Source organism: Plodia interpunctella, chromosome 19, assembly GCF_027563975.2.
Source record: "Plodia interpunctella isolate USDA-ARS_2022_Savannah chromosome 19, ilPloInte3.2, whole genome shotgun sequence".
Classification (NCBI taxonomy): Eukaryota; Metazoa; Arthropoda; class Insecta; order Lepidoptera; family Pyralidae; genus Plodia; species Plodia interpunctella.
The window spans coordinates 1,477,252-1,491,727 of NC_071312.1; the positions used below are offsets into that span (position 1 = coordinate 1,477,252).

Consider the following 14,476-nt stretch of genomic DNA (forward strand, 5'->3'; position numbering starts at 1 on the left):
ATAAACATCCAACACCCGGGTCAATCAGAAAATGATAATTTTCCATCATGACCCGACCGGGGTTCGAACCCGGGACCTCTCGGTTCAGAGGCAATCATTTTACCACTGCGCTACCGAGTTCGTCAAATTTTTACAAAACCAATTATAGTAATAAACAGGGAAACATTACCTGCTATTAGTCTTAAATTTGGCACGAGTCCACGGCGAGCTGTACTTTCTACTCAGCTTAGTTTTATTGGGCGGAAGATATATATCCCAATGCGATATTACTTGCATAATAAACGAATTCTACAGTTGCACACTCTCTCTCTCTCTCAGCCTCGTCGTAGTATTCTGGACTGTGATGTCGCGATGCCCATACGCATATCCGTAGAAAAAATAAAACACAAAAATTTCGCTGTTAATACAAAAAAGTCTGTTATTAATACAATAAAACAGAATGCAACAGAATGCAATATTATATAGTTATAAAATATAGTATCGTTGAGTTGTAGTATCCCATGACACAAGTCTAGAACTTACTTTGGGGCTAGCTCAATCTGTGTGATTTGTCCTAATATATTTATTTATAGATTAAATAACGTTGGCGATACACAGTATTAGGGTATATGCGCAAAGCATTTGGAAAAGTATTGCCTAGCCATTTTGTCAGTTAGCTATTTTGAACTATAAAGTAAAATGGCGTTTCAAAAAATATTTGTTATACAATGTAACGACTGCTTTATCAGCACACACTGCGATAGTAAGACATTTTATTTACATTTTATAAATAGATGTCGGCTAAGCGGAAATTAAAAGCTGCCAGGAAAAGCTTTCATAAAAAGCTCGACTTGAATTGGATGACTTAACAACTAAAAACTTAGAATATTTTTTTACAAACTCGGTTATATCATAACAAAGATCAATAAAAACCCATTCTTTGATAAGCTTCTGTACGCTCTTTTCGAGCACACTATCCTTTTCTTTTCATGTAGCTCTCAGGTCCCACTGCTGGGCAAAAGCCTCCCTTCTCCAAACAGCCCCTCTTTGTTTCCAAACACTTGTATTCCTCGCCAGTTGTGGACATTCCTCATCAAAGGCCGACAGTTCGTCGGACCATCGCACCTTCGGCTTGCCTTGCGATCCTTTCCCATCAGTCGGGACCCGAGTAGTCACATCATCACACTACCCTTACATCTTATAAAAGAAATACCTCTAGTCTGTTTGTTCGCGATAAACTCAAAAAAATACTTCGCGGACTTTCATGCAGTTTTTACCAATAGATAGTGTGATTCCTGTTACTTGTTCCTGAAACTGGGACCGGCCGCTAGTAACTTTATAATACGTAAAATAAGTACAAAAAATAATTCCAAAAAAATACATCGTATTGATAATAAAAGATAAACACAAAATCGACTGATTTTAGCGTTTTTTCACGAAATTGCGAAAAATGAAAAAAAGTAATTAATAACAAGTAATTAGGTATATTGTCGTTGCGTGTGTGCAATAGAACTGTACCGTCCCACAACCAACTTATCATAAGCTAAACGCATGCAATGTTAAGCATAATTAACTGCAACACGTCGAGAATATGAAATATATTATGCTTGTGAGTTACGCAACGACTGTTTCACAGGTTTTAGGCGATTGGGACCACGAGATATTCGGACCACGGTCCTAACCTCCCATATACAGTATACTAGCTCTGGCCCGCGGCTTCGCCCGCGTGAATTTAACTGCGAAAGCGGAACAGACGATATTCAACTTTAAATCCCCATTATAGTCATTTGGGGGTTGATAAATGGCCTATATTTGAACGGAGGTCTTTATGTAGTTAAAGACCATACCAAATTTCATCAAAATTGGTCCAGCGGTTTAGCAGTGAAAGTGGAACAGGCAGACAGACTGATTTTCGCATTTATAATATTATAATGGATCTGAATAGTGTTGTTTGAACTATATAAAAAACACACGCAGATATAATATACAGAATAGTGAACGCAACGGCGGACTTATCCCATGAAGTGGCCTTTTCCAGTCAACTGGTAGGCAAAGATACATGATTTCATTCGAACCGCAATGATTGGAACGGTCCAAAATATATTTATTGGGTTGTTAAAGCTATTAACTATATCCTATTCTATCATTAGCACCACGGTCCTAGTGATAATGAGTTTGGGATTGGGACCGCGGTCCCGAAAATCTCGTAGTCCCAATCGACTGACGACCCGTTTTCATATCAGAAATTGTTGTTTATATAACAATATTTTACCTTGTACAAAGTGGGCGGTTTAGCGTGCAAACATCTATGCGATAACGCTAAGGAATAAAATATCCATGGAAACCAAGAAAATTGGTAAATATGTACTTTCTTAATATTAAAAATCACAATATATATATATATATATATATATATATATATATATATATATATATCGATGTGAAACACAATTAACTTACATGAAAATATATGAAACGAGATGACCAGTTCCCTCTGGCAGCACCCGTTCACGAGTTGACGCATGGGACAGCCATCGCGTAATAGAGGGTAATGAGAGGCTCAACCATAATAGAGGGAACCTCACGACCCGGCCCACGACGCCACCACCAGATTGACCATTTGAGTGAGCATGACACACTCGATTCCCATGACTTCATAATTACAATTCTTATTCGTCGAAATAGAAGTATAATTCAGACACTTGAAGATCACAAATCACGTACATGTTTTACAAATAAAATTTAAATGCCATACGAATTATTATAACAAAATTCAAAATTGTGAATAAAATAATAAAAAACAGTAAAATAAAAATTAGGAGATCATGTGTGGAGTGGCAAAGTTGTCGGGAGGATCCAAGCGTTTTATATATATATATATATATATATATGTATATATATATATATATATATATATATATATATATATATATATATATATATATATATATATATGTACAAGTTAGAGGTTTTTAGTTAGGGGTTAGTATCATCATGACTAAGTACATAAATTCACCTAATCGCTGGAATGACTACATCTGAAAACGACCAAGACTGTCAGAAGTCTTTCTCTAAAATTTACAAGGTACCAAAATGACTGGTTACCTAAATATCATTAACCGACCACATTTCAAAATCACTGGACAGGCAAAATTGCAAGTAACTAACACTCACGATAAAATAAAAAATAAAAAAAAACAAGCACTTATCAAATCTAATACAAATACTTATTTTAATGATGCACTTAATTATTATTTATTTACAATAATTTATGGGTTTACAATTTACTTTATTTATTTTACTTACAACAGTTTACAATTTGTAGTGTCTAATTTTTTTCAGTCTCTAGTGTATCCTTTTCAGCCTAGGCTTAACCCACCTTAAGACGTCATGGATGTGACACATCTTACATTCTGTCGCGCAATGTTTTTCTTTGTTAAATGTAGTGATTTGTACTCGATGCCAACGACACAGACCTGGCCTAGTGTGGGATCATTTGTTATTTTATATGCATGTAATTATTTTCGAGAAATAAATAATTCTTATTCTTATTCTTTATGGGTCAGCACAGCATTTTTATCTTCTCCACTCTCAATTTCGGATCAATTACGGTCAGATCTTTTTATCTATATGCTACTAAACGTACTCCATGTATCTCTACGAATAACATAATTATTTTATGAAATGAAAATAGTTTTTGACATTAATTTGAATTGCTGACATATAAACTACTGATCTTATGCCCATTTGTCTAAGATCTCAGGCTAAACAAATGTGGCTATAATTCAAGCGTGTATAAGCTATTCTACCGGAGCAGCTCGTTCAGCTTCGATCTAAACTGTCAGCAAGCTGATTTATATCACTGGGATTATGTGCTTAATATACACACCACAAGTTGGATAGAAATATTAATATCCAGCTCCTGTCCGCGACTCCGTTAGCAGCAAAAAGAAACCTAGGTATGTTGTGACATAGAAGCATCCAAAGACCAATATTCGCAAAGAGGGTTGACGTCAGATAAGCGGCCGGTTGTAAAATCACAGCCGAATCTGCAAAAGCTTCAGACCACCGCAGTCTGTTTTATGACTACCGCTTTAGCTAGATTGTAAAATTCCTACCTGTGCTAATAATGTCGTTACGGCTAATCACGCTTCACATTTACGTGTTAAGTTATAGGTATCACAGAAATGACACTTCTTATTTTATTAAATATATGTCTACGGTTAGCTAGGTATGTTGTTTCTGTGTGCATTACCTTCAGACCTATGTTTAATTTACATTACTTGGGAACTACGCCCGAATACAACGATATCACGTTAGAGTTTTTTATATAATGCATTCAATCTTGCAAACAGCGACACCGCGATCTAGGTTTGTCAATCCAGCTAGTGGCGCCATCTGTCCGTAGTATTGCGAACTCGGTATAATCGTGTGTTGCATAAGCGCGCATTGTCCATGAGGCGCGGTAGATGACATCACACGTACAATTTTTACCCTTTTCAAAATTGATTCAACACGAAAAAGTGTTGGTTCGTTGAATGAAAAATCATTTGGCTGGTTTAGTCGGAGTAGAAAAGCTGGCGTTATATTGATTTCGTCATTATCAGGTATTTTTCTGTACCATATAATATTTTATAGTCCAGAGCGAAACAGGTATCTGAGATAGGTCTCGCTTCATCGGGTTTAACGCTAACGAACCGAGGGCATATTTAGTTATTAACTAAGCTATAACGTTATAACATTATCCAATAATAAGCGTTGGTGACTTTTGTGGATAAAATTAGTAAAAAAATGTTTCGTAAATATATATCGTGTGACATTAATGGTAAGGACTTCTTTTTGAGAATCTAAAGGATATTCATATTTCTTTAATAATATTATAAATGCAAAAGTCTGTCTGTCACGCTTTCCAGGCTAAGCCGATGAACCAATTAAGCGAGCTGTCTATTAATTTATTGTTAACACTATAAATATTAATTTATAGTGCTCACTTAAAGGCTGGTTCTCAGAGCGTTTCGGCCGCTCCGGCCGCGGTGTCATTACGATCCGTCAATTTTCTTGAGGAATTAATCATTTCCATATTTAATCATTCATACAGTTGACATTGCCACAGTATAGAACAACAATTTTAAAGTCAGATAGCAAAACTAATTCTTGTCTTGGTTAAAATTTGAATTTTTTTCTTGACATGACACTCTTGAAGCGGTGGTGGTGTAATGGTTAAAACGCCCGCCTGTGGATTGAAAGGTCTCAGGTTCATATCCTACTCGTGCCATATGAGTTTGTATACCAATCTGACTCATATAGTAGTTTTCATCGACCACCATTTGCTTCCGGTGAAGGAAAACATCGTGAGGAAACCTGCATACCTGGTGGACAGTTTAGTTCATTAGCGTATATGTGACTACCTGCAACTATATGGCGGTATGTAGTCGTAAAAGTTATGTCAGATGCCTTTGGGCGACTTGAATAAAATTTGACACCACTGTTAGTAATAACACACTCGACTCGATGATGATAACATGACATCCTGAAGATCTCGTGTTGTCAATGCCAAGGATGTCCACAGAAGACGTCTTAAAACTATCGATAAACGTCATCTTACGTAGGAGATCGGTATGGTACAAAATGTGTCGCCCCTCATCCCCCTCATCCACGCTATCACTCATACAAACAAAGCAATATTCGTGCATTAGTGTCTGCATTTATCTGAATTCGCCGATGATGTGGAACTGGTATCCTTATTCTTACATTATAAAACAAAGTCCTTTGCCGCGTCTTTTTGTCTGTCTGTCTGTTCGCGATAAACTCAAAAACTACTGCACGGATTTTCATGCGGTTTTCACCAATAGATAGTGTGGTTCCTGAGGAAGGTTTAGGTGTATAATTTATTAAGATTTTACCGCTAGTTACAATATAATAATAATAACTAGCTTTTGCCCGCAACTTCGCCCGCGTTTAATTCGTGCGTCCGCTCATTAACTTATTATTGTCGATACCATCTCGAGTTCTAAGCAATAAATATATCGCGATGAAACTTATACAAGATTTTAAATTAGACCATCCGCTATACAACTCAGAACACGCATCAAATTTTATCCAGTAGTTTTTACGTTAAACATAGCCCATGCATCAAATTTTATCCAGTAGTTTTTACGTTAAACATAGCCCACGCATCAAATTTTATCCAGTAGTTTTTACGTTAAACATAGCCCACGCATCAAATTTTATCCAGTAGTTTTTACGTTAAACATAGCCCACGCATCAAATTTTATCCAGTAGTTTTTACGTTAAACATAGCCCACGCATCAAATTTTATCCAGTAGTTTTTACGTTAAACATAGCCCACTTACAGTTTTATTAGAATACTAGTTATTTTCCACAAATTCGTATGTGAGTAAAAATCCGTTTCCTGTGGGAATTTCAGAAAATCCCTTCTTAGCTATCCCTTATAATCCCTGCTACCCTACCTTGTCCTAGGAACTTACACACTAAATTTCAGCTTTCTACGCCCAGTTGTTTCGGCTGTGCGTTGTCTGTCAATCAGTCACTCAGTAACGCTAGAATTTTATATATATTATATATAAATGTACAGATAGAAACAATTAAGGACCCCCCCATAATTACGTTATATTGATACAATATAATAAAATTAATTAATTAAAGTGACATTTGATTGTCGTGTTTCTATGTAATTATACATTTAACTGTCCTATTTTCTCACAAGATTCTTCAGTTAGTTAGAAAGGTAACTGACGTCGTGAATTTCCATAACTCTCTGTTTTACCCAATAAGTCCTGTTGATCTATAGGAGCAGTGTAACGAACCGTACTGTAATGGTGCTCACACATGGCACAGAGAATGTTTTTGCATGAAAGAACACTGCTTAAAATAAATTTATAAATTACCAACATATGTATAAGGTCCGAACTCGACTAGTGCTATGCTGTGCTAAGTGAAGTTTCGAATTATCAATTATACAGGGTTACTGGTATCTAAACCTCCTAAAGACTACTTGGGTACATCAAAACAAGCAACTTTTATTTTATGACTTTTCGTGATTCGTAGTTTTTTTTTTCATATAAATAAATGCAATCTAATTGCGATTCTACACATCTTAACTCTATGTAATAGCCAAGCAACACGAGACAGTACATTAGCGTTATGTAGCGGAATCCAACATAGAGTTAATAATTTATAGAAACGACATTAAAACTAAAAAAAAAAAAAAGGAAATCTTTTGTATTTATTACGTTTAGACAAAAGTCGTAAAACAGTACCTTTGGAAGTTTATGCGTAAGATACCAATAACCCTGTATAAAATTACGAAATCTTATTGGTTTAGCTCGCCCTAGTTAGGCGGGGGCTGGCGTGATAATCTGTTTAAGACCCAATACGAAGAGAATTGGCGATTTTTGGTGCATTTCGGACCTAACAAGTCGATGTTTCAATATTAGATTCATCTAGAGATCTGAGAGGATGTATAGGCATTTTTGAGCTTATGTGTAACACCTTAGAACTCATTTTTGCTTGTAGGCTAGATTGAAACACACTCAAACTATTAATAAAAATAAATCTGTCTTGGAGATATTTCTACCTTCCTTGTGAATTATTATTATTGTTTGTTATAAACTGCCTAGTGTCCCTTAATCGCCTGATACAACATCCACAAGTGTATGTAGTGATCCTATTCTAGGGCGGGACCACAACCCCAAGAGTACTGCTACAAATTTTTCGTCGTAAGGAATAAAATAAATGTGTTGTCTCCTTAAAATTGTTAAGAGACGCAATTGTGTGTACAAGCTTTATGCTTGATAAATACGTAGGGATTTACCCTCAGATACTGGCCTTAAAAATGGATTCACTGGTGTCTTCCCTTTGGAACATTAACAATCTCTTGTTAATTAAGAAGCGGTGGTGGTGTAATGGTTACGACGCCCGCCTGTGGATCGAAAGGTCCCAGGTTCGAATCCTATGTGCCACATGAGTTTGTATACCAATCTGACTCATGTATAGTAGTTTTCATAGACCACCACTTGCTTCCATTGAAGGAAAAACATTGTGAGGAAACCCTGGTTAATTATTATTAACATGTGTGTGAAATGGAGAAGGCAATGGCAATTGAAAGTTGTTGTGTGTTAAATTCCACGTAATGACCACGACCCTCAGCCATGAGGAATACGATTATGAAGTTAAATAATTGACAATAATTAATATTTCTAAATCCTTAAAGACAGCATAGCCTATCATCACCTATGTCTCACTGTCTCACATAAAGATTCTTATTGTATACTTTGAGCTGTGGATGGGATACCATTTTATAGTAAAGGAATTTTCTATATATAATTTTTTTGTTTGGGCCAATATCCTTTAATTGGCCCAAGTAAAAAAAAAATATTTTTGATCCGTGCAAAATTTATTTTTGATCTATGGCAAACTGATAGAAGCACATTTTTGTCAGATTATAAGGCTTTATTATTCCCACACATAAATAAAAATAAATAGGTACTTACCTAATTTCAAACAATGGATTTTTCTTGTTACTTTTACTGTCAGAGAAATACTGTCTAGACCAAAATTCCTCTCAAAACAACTGCGTATTTAATTATTTCACTATAAAAAGCTAAACTTTCACGAAAATTACTCGAAATCAAAAATAACAATATTTTAAATTCTTTTATTCTACATTTACAGTTTGCCACAGAGAAATCTGACCCCCCTGGCGATTTGAACACCATCTCTTAGGGGGTCAGATTTCTCTATGGCACTCTGTGCAAGATCCTGGGACTGGCATTTAATCTCTCTCGGTTATTTTATAGAATTAGATAATGGGTCGAATCAACGAGGCTCAAAGGGAACCCACCAATCCTTCGCTCTCGCTCCGTCGTACGGAGATTATTTTGTCTTTTTCAAGGTGTGACATGGACAAATACGGGTTAATGTAAATTTTTAATCTCAAACATTAGTGTTAAACGTTAAAGGGTTAACATTTACGGTTCTCTGGCTTTGCGTACGTGTTACGTGCGACCTTTTTTTATTAACGCGGAAAAAGGACTTGTTTTTGAGCTGTTTGATGTTAATACATAGTTACACGAACATCATAATTTATGAAAGAGCAGCCGTATCAAGAAATACAAACCATCTATTAACCAGTCGTATCGTAGAACGATTCAATATGCACTGTTAATTGCCAAACGTTAATTGCAATGCGGTGCGGCGGAAAATCGCGCACGTGCTGTTTTCTATATGATTGTAAGTTTGTTTATACTTTATTAATAAGTGTGTACGTTGAATTTTCTGTTTACACAGCATTCACAGAACTAACACAGAAATTGCATGCTGTGAAAGAGAAAATATCTTTTGTTGCTTATGTTTTATTTATTGGTATACAGAACTACTTTTGGACTTTATTCCCACTGTTCCCGTTCGTATGGGTTCATACCGACTAAAGTAAATTAAATCAAATCAAGCATAAATACAATAAAGATGTGATGCAATATACCAAATCGGTTCGCATGTTGATGAGCTACGTACAAAGACAGACAGACACACTTAGGGGTCAAATTTATAACACCCCTCTTTTTGCGTCGGGGGTTAAAAAAACAGTTGCAATTCAAAAAACACATCATTAATATATAATGATTTAAAGATATTTCTCTGCCCACATATATTCTACTAGCATTTGCCCGCGGCTTCGCCCGCATGACAGATACAATTATTTCTCTGCGAAAGCGGAACAAACACGATTTTCATACAAAGTTGCACCCCCCCCCCATTATAACCATTTGAGGGTTGATTTTTGATAAAATGTTTGTACGGGGATCTTTAACTACAATTATACCAAATTTCATCAAAATCGGTCGAAATCATCAAAAGAGACAGACTGATAGACTTTTGCATTTATAAAATTAGTATGGAGTAGGTATGTAAATCATATGGATTTCATTCTGCAACAGTTTTGACGTGCGCGGCCGCAGTTTCAACAAGGCACTTCATTGGTCTGACCCCCTGGCCTTCGGGAGACGAGCCTACTTCGTGACGATGTCCCGGCCCTCGTCCCTCACAGTGGACGCCGTCCAGTTGGACGACGAGGGCATCTACAGATGTCGTGTGGACTTCAAGAATTCACCCACGAGAAACTTCCAAATTCGTCTCAATGTTGTTGGTGAGTAAGAACCACTTTGCGGTGTGTGGTTCCGCCCTGGAATAGGACCACTTCGTGTACTCCCGTAGATGTCGTATGACGCGGCTGAGGGATACATAGCCTAGGCAGCTAAAAGGTAATAAAGGTAAAGGTGATAATAGTTCTAAGGAGATTGACGTCAGGCAGACGGTATTAAAACTACAGCGGAATCAAAATCTTGAAAATCAAAATTTTTATGATACGTTATTTTTTACGCTGAACCCGTGCTTCTCGGTGTCACAGCCCCAAATGGCAATGGGAACAGCGGAGAAGTGAGAGAGATATGAAAAAATCTTGAAAAGTGCTAAGTAATTGATGCAAGATGTAGCGGCAGTCCAGTGGTAGATAATGGTGGTAGTCACACACAGCTCTGTCAAAATTCCAACGTAAACATTCCAGGTTCGAATCCTGCTAATGCCACATGGATTTGAATGGCAATCTGACTCATGTCTATTACTTTTGAATCAAAACATTTATTCAGAAACAAAACTTCACGTCCCATTCGAATTTTAATATTATTAATCAAAACTACAAACTACTAGCATTTCGGAACTACCACTGCTAAGAAGATATGCTGAAAGAAAACAGTGTTGGTCCCTATCATGCCAGAAGTCACACCTACATATATGCATACTTGCACTCCCGGGGGTGTATATTATATATATATATATATATATATATACATTTTCTCTCAGTAACATATCAATGTTTAAACACATAACACACATAGAATACGGAAACATTACAATTGCAATCGACTCTCTTCATAGTCGTATTCCTCATGGCTGAGGGTCGTGGTTATTACGTGGAATGAAACACACACAACAATTTTCTTGGCATTATTAATGGAGTGGTTTCCCATTGTCTTCTCCATTTCACACACAAGTTAATAATCAACCAGTGTGCAGGTTTCCTCACGATGTTTTCCTTCACCGGAAGCAAGTGGTGGACGATGAAAACTACTATACATGAGTCAGATACAAACTCATGTGGCACGAGTAGGATTCGAACCTTTCGATCCACAGACGGGTGTCTTAACCATTACACCACCACCGCTTCCACAATCGACTGCTGATGAAAAAAAAACGATTTTAATATACTCCAAAACAAACAAGGAAATGGTGAGCTAACAACGTGAGTAAATCGTCGATCTAACAAAAGATCTTTGAGAAAGCGCTCACGCAAATTAAGCCTAAAACCAATTAAATTGCCCGCCTACGTGATTATTGGAAATAAACAAATATTTTTATACGTTTTTTTTTCCAGTGCCCCCGCACCAACTCCTTCTATACGACGAGGCGGGCCGAGACGTGGCAGGCGTTGTGGGACCTTTAGAAGAAGGTGGCAATTTCTCTCTACTCTGTGAGCTTAGAGGAGGTACGTATTATGTAATAAAGTTTAAAATAACACCGTGGCCTTCGAGTTTCGTAACTCTGCGCTTGTGATAATGACGTCTTTATATCTGTATATTTGTATTAATCGTACGCGCATTACAAAGCTCTCATAAAAACTATGCAATACGTTTGCTCGCGTCGGCATCTGAGTTCGGCAATAGTATGAACCCGGCATAACGAATACCATTTTGAGTCGATTCGAAGTGAGACGCAGCGAACCAATCATATTGCGCCATTGTGACACAACGACAACCACATCGCACAATGTGATTCGCTGCGTCTCACTGCGAATCGACTCAATAGTGTGAAGCGAAATTAAAACCCGTAATTTTCCCGTTGGTAAATATCAAATACAAAATTATCAGAATGATAAAAAAAAAGCTTTACAATATTTTCTGTTACTTGTTTTTATTGCACAGAATATTATATCCTTTCATGGCTTTCCTTTGATATAGCGTGTGGGTTTGAAAATAAACGCGTAGCTTTTACGTCGTTTTATGTGCGACACGTTCTGATAATCCCTGGAGTGGTAAAACAAAATAGGATAGGTAGTTATAATATTCTCTTTCGAATCAAATATAAACAAAATAGGTGTTGCCCATAGCTCCACTCACTCAAAAAGTATATCGGGTAATAAAAAGTAGTGCGTTTGTTATAAAAAAATTAACATGCATTTTTGGTCTCTGGGTGCAGAAATTTGATGATAGTCTGACGCAAAATGAAACTTACTAGTATGTAATATAAGAAAGTTCACATTTTGCGAAATGCACATTTTCCGTAAGACCCGAAAAAAGTAGCCTATTTTTGCATTCATTTTTTTTTTTATACATGGAAATTGAGTTCAAAAATAGGCTGTGAAAAAGCGTGACAGACAAACTTTGGCATTTATAATTGCGCTCGCAATCAAAAATCGAAAAGATATTTCCTGTAATATTTTGACACAAAAAATATTAAAATATTCCTTGTGTCAATTCTAGGTAATGGATTTCAATACAGTACAATACAATACAATACAACACAACACAACACAACACAACACAACACAACACAACACAACACAACACAACACAACACAACACAACACAACACAACACAACACAACACAACACAACACAACACAACACAACACAACACAACACAACACAACACAACACAACACAACACAACACAACACAACACAACACAACACAACACAACACAACACAACACAACACAACACAACACAACACAACACAACACAACACAACACAACACAACACAACACAACACAACACAACACAACACAACACAACACAACACAACACAACACAACACAACACAACACAACACAACACAACACAACACAACACAACACAACACAACACAACACAACACAACACAACACAACACAACACAACACAACACAACACAACACAACACAACACAACACAACACAACACAACACAACACAACACAACACAACACAACACAACACAACACAACACAACACAACACAACACAACACAACACAACACAACACAACACAACACAACACAACACAACACAACACAACACAACACAACACAACACAACACAACACAACACAACACAACACAACACAACACAACACAACACAACACAACACAACACAACACAACACAACACAACACAACACAACACAACACAACACAACACAACACAACACAACACAACACAACACAACACAACACAACACAACACAACACAACACAACACAACACAACACAACACAACACAACACAACACAACACAACACAACACAACACAACACAACACAACACAACACAACACAACACAACACAACACAACACAACACAACACAACACAACACAACACAACACAACACAACACAACACAACACAACACAACACAACACAACACAACACAACACAACACAACACAACACAACACAACACAACACAACACAACACAACACAACACAACACAACACAACACAACACAACACAACACAACACAACACAACACAACACAACACAACACAACACAACACAACACAACACAACACAACACAACACAACACAACACAACACAACACAACACAACACAACACAACACAACACAACACAACACAACACAACACAACACAACACAACACAACACAACACAACACAACACAACACAACACAACACAACACAACACAACACAACACAACACAACACAACACAACACAACACAACACAACACAACACAACACAACACAACACAACACAACACAACACAACACAACACAACACAACACAACACAACACAACACAACACAACACAACACAACACAACACAACACAACACAACACAACACAACACAACACAACACAACACAACACAACACAACACAACACAACACAACACAACACAACACAACACAACACAACACAACACAACACAACACAACACAACACAACACAACACAACACAACACAACACAACACAACACAACACAACACAACACAACACAACACAACACAACACAACACAACACAACACAACACAACACAACACAACACAACACAACACAACACAACACAACACAACACAACACAACACAACACAACACAACACAACACAACACAACACAACACAACACAACACAACACAACACAACACAACACAACACAACACAACACAACACAACACAACACAACACAACACAACACAACACAACACAACACAACACAACACAACACAACACAACACAACACAACACAACACAACACAACACAACACAACACAACACAACACAACACAACACAACACAACACAACACAACACAACACAACACAACACAACACAACACAACACAACACAACACAACACAACACAACACAACACAACACAACACAACACAACACAACACAACACAACACAACACAACACAACACA

The 14,476-nt window shown here is 37.0% G+C and overlaps 1 protein-coding gene across 2 annotated transcripts in view; it reads left to right on the plus strand.

Moving 5' to 3' along the window:
- The window catches only part of LOC128678336 (hemicentin-2-like), a 118,939-nt gene that overhangs the window by 79,183 nt on the left and 25,280 nt on the right, over positions 1-14,476 (plus strand). For both annotated transcript variants that reach the window (XM_053759797.1, XM_053759798.1), the window contains exons 5-6: positions 9,936-10,144; positions 11,429-11,539. In XM_053759797.1, the coding sequence (XP_053615772.1) occupies positions 9,936-10,144; positions 11,429-11,539 (320 nt within the window). The remainder of the gene's footprint in view (positions 1-9,935; positions 10,145-11,428; positions 11,540-14,476) is intronic.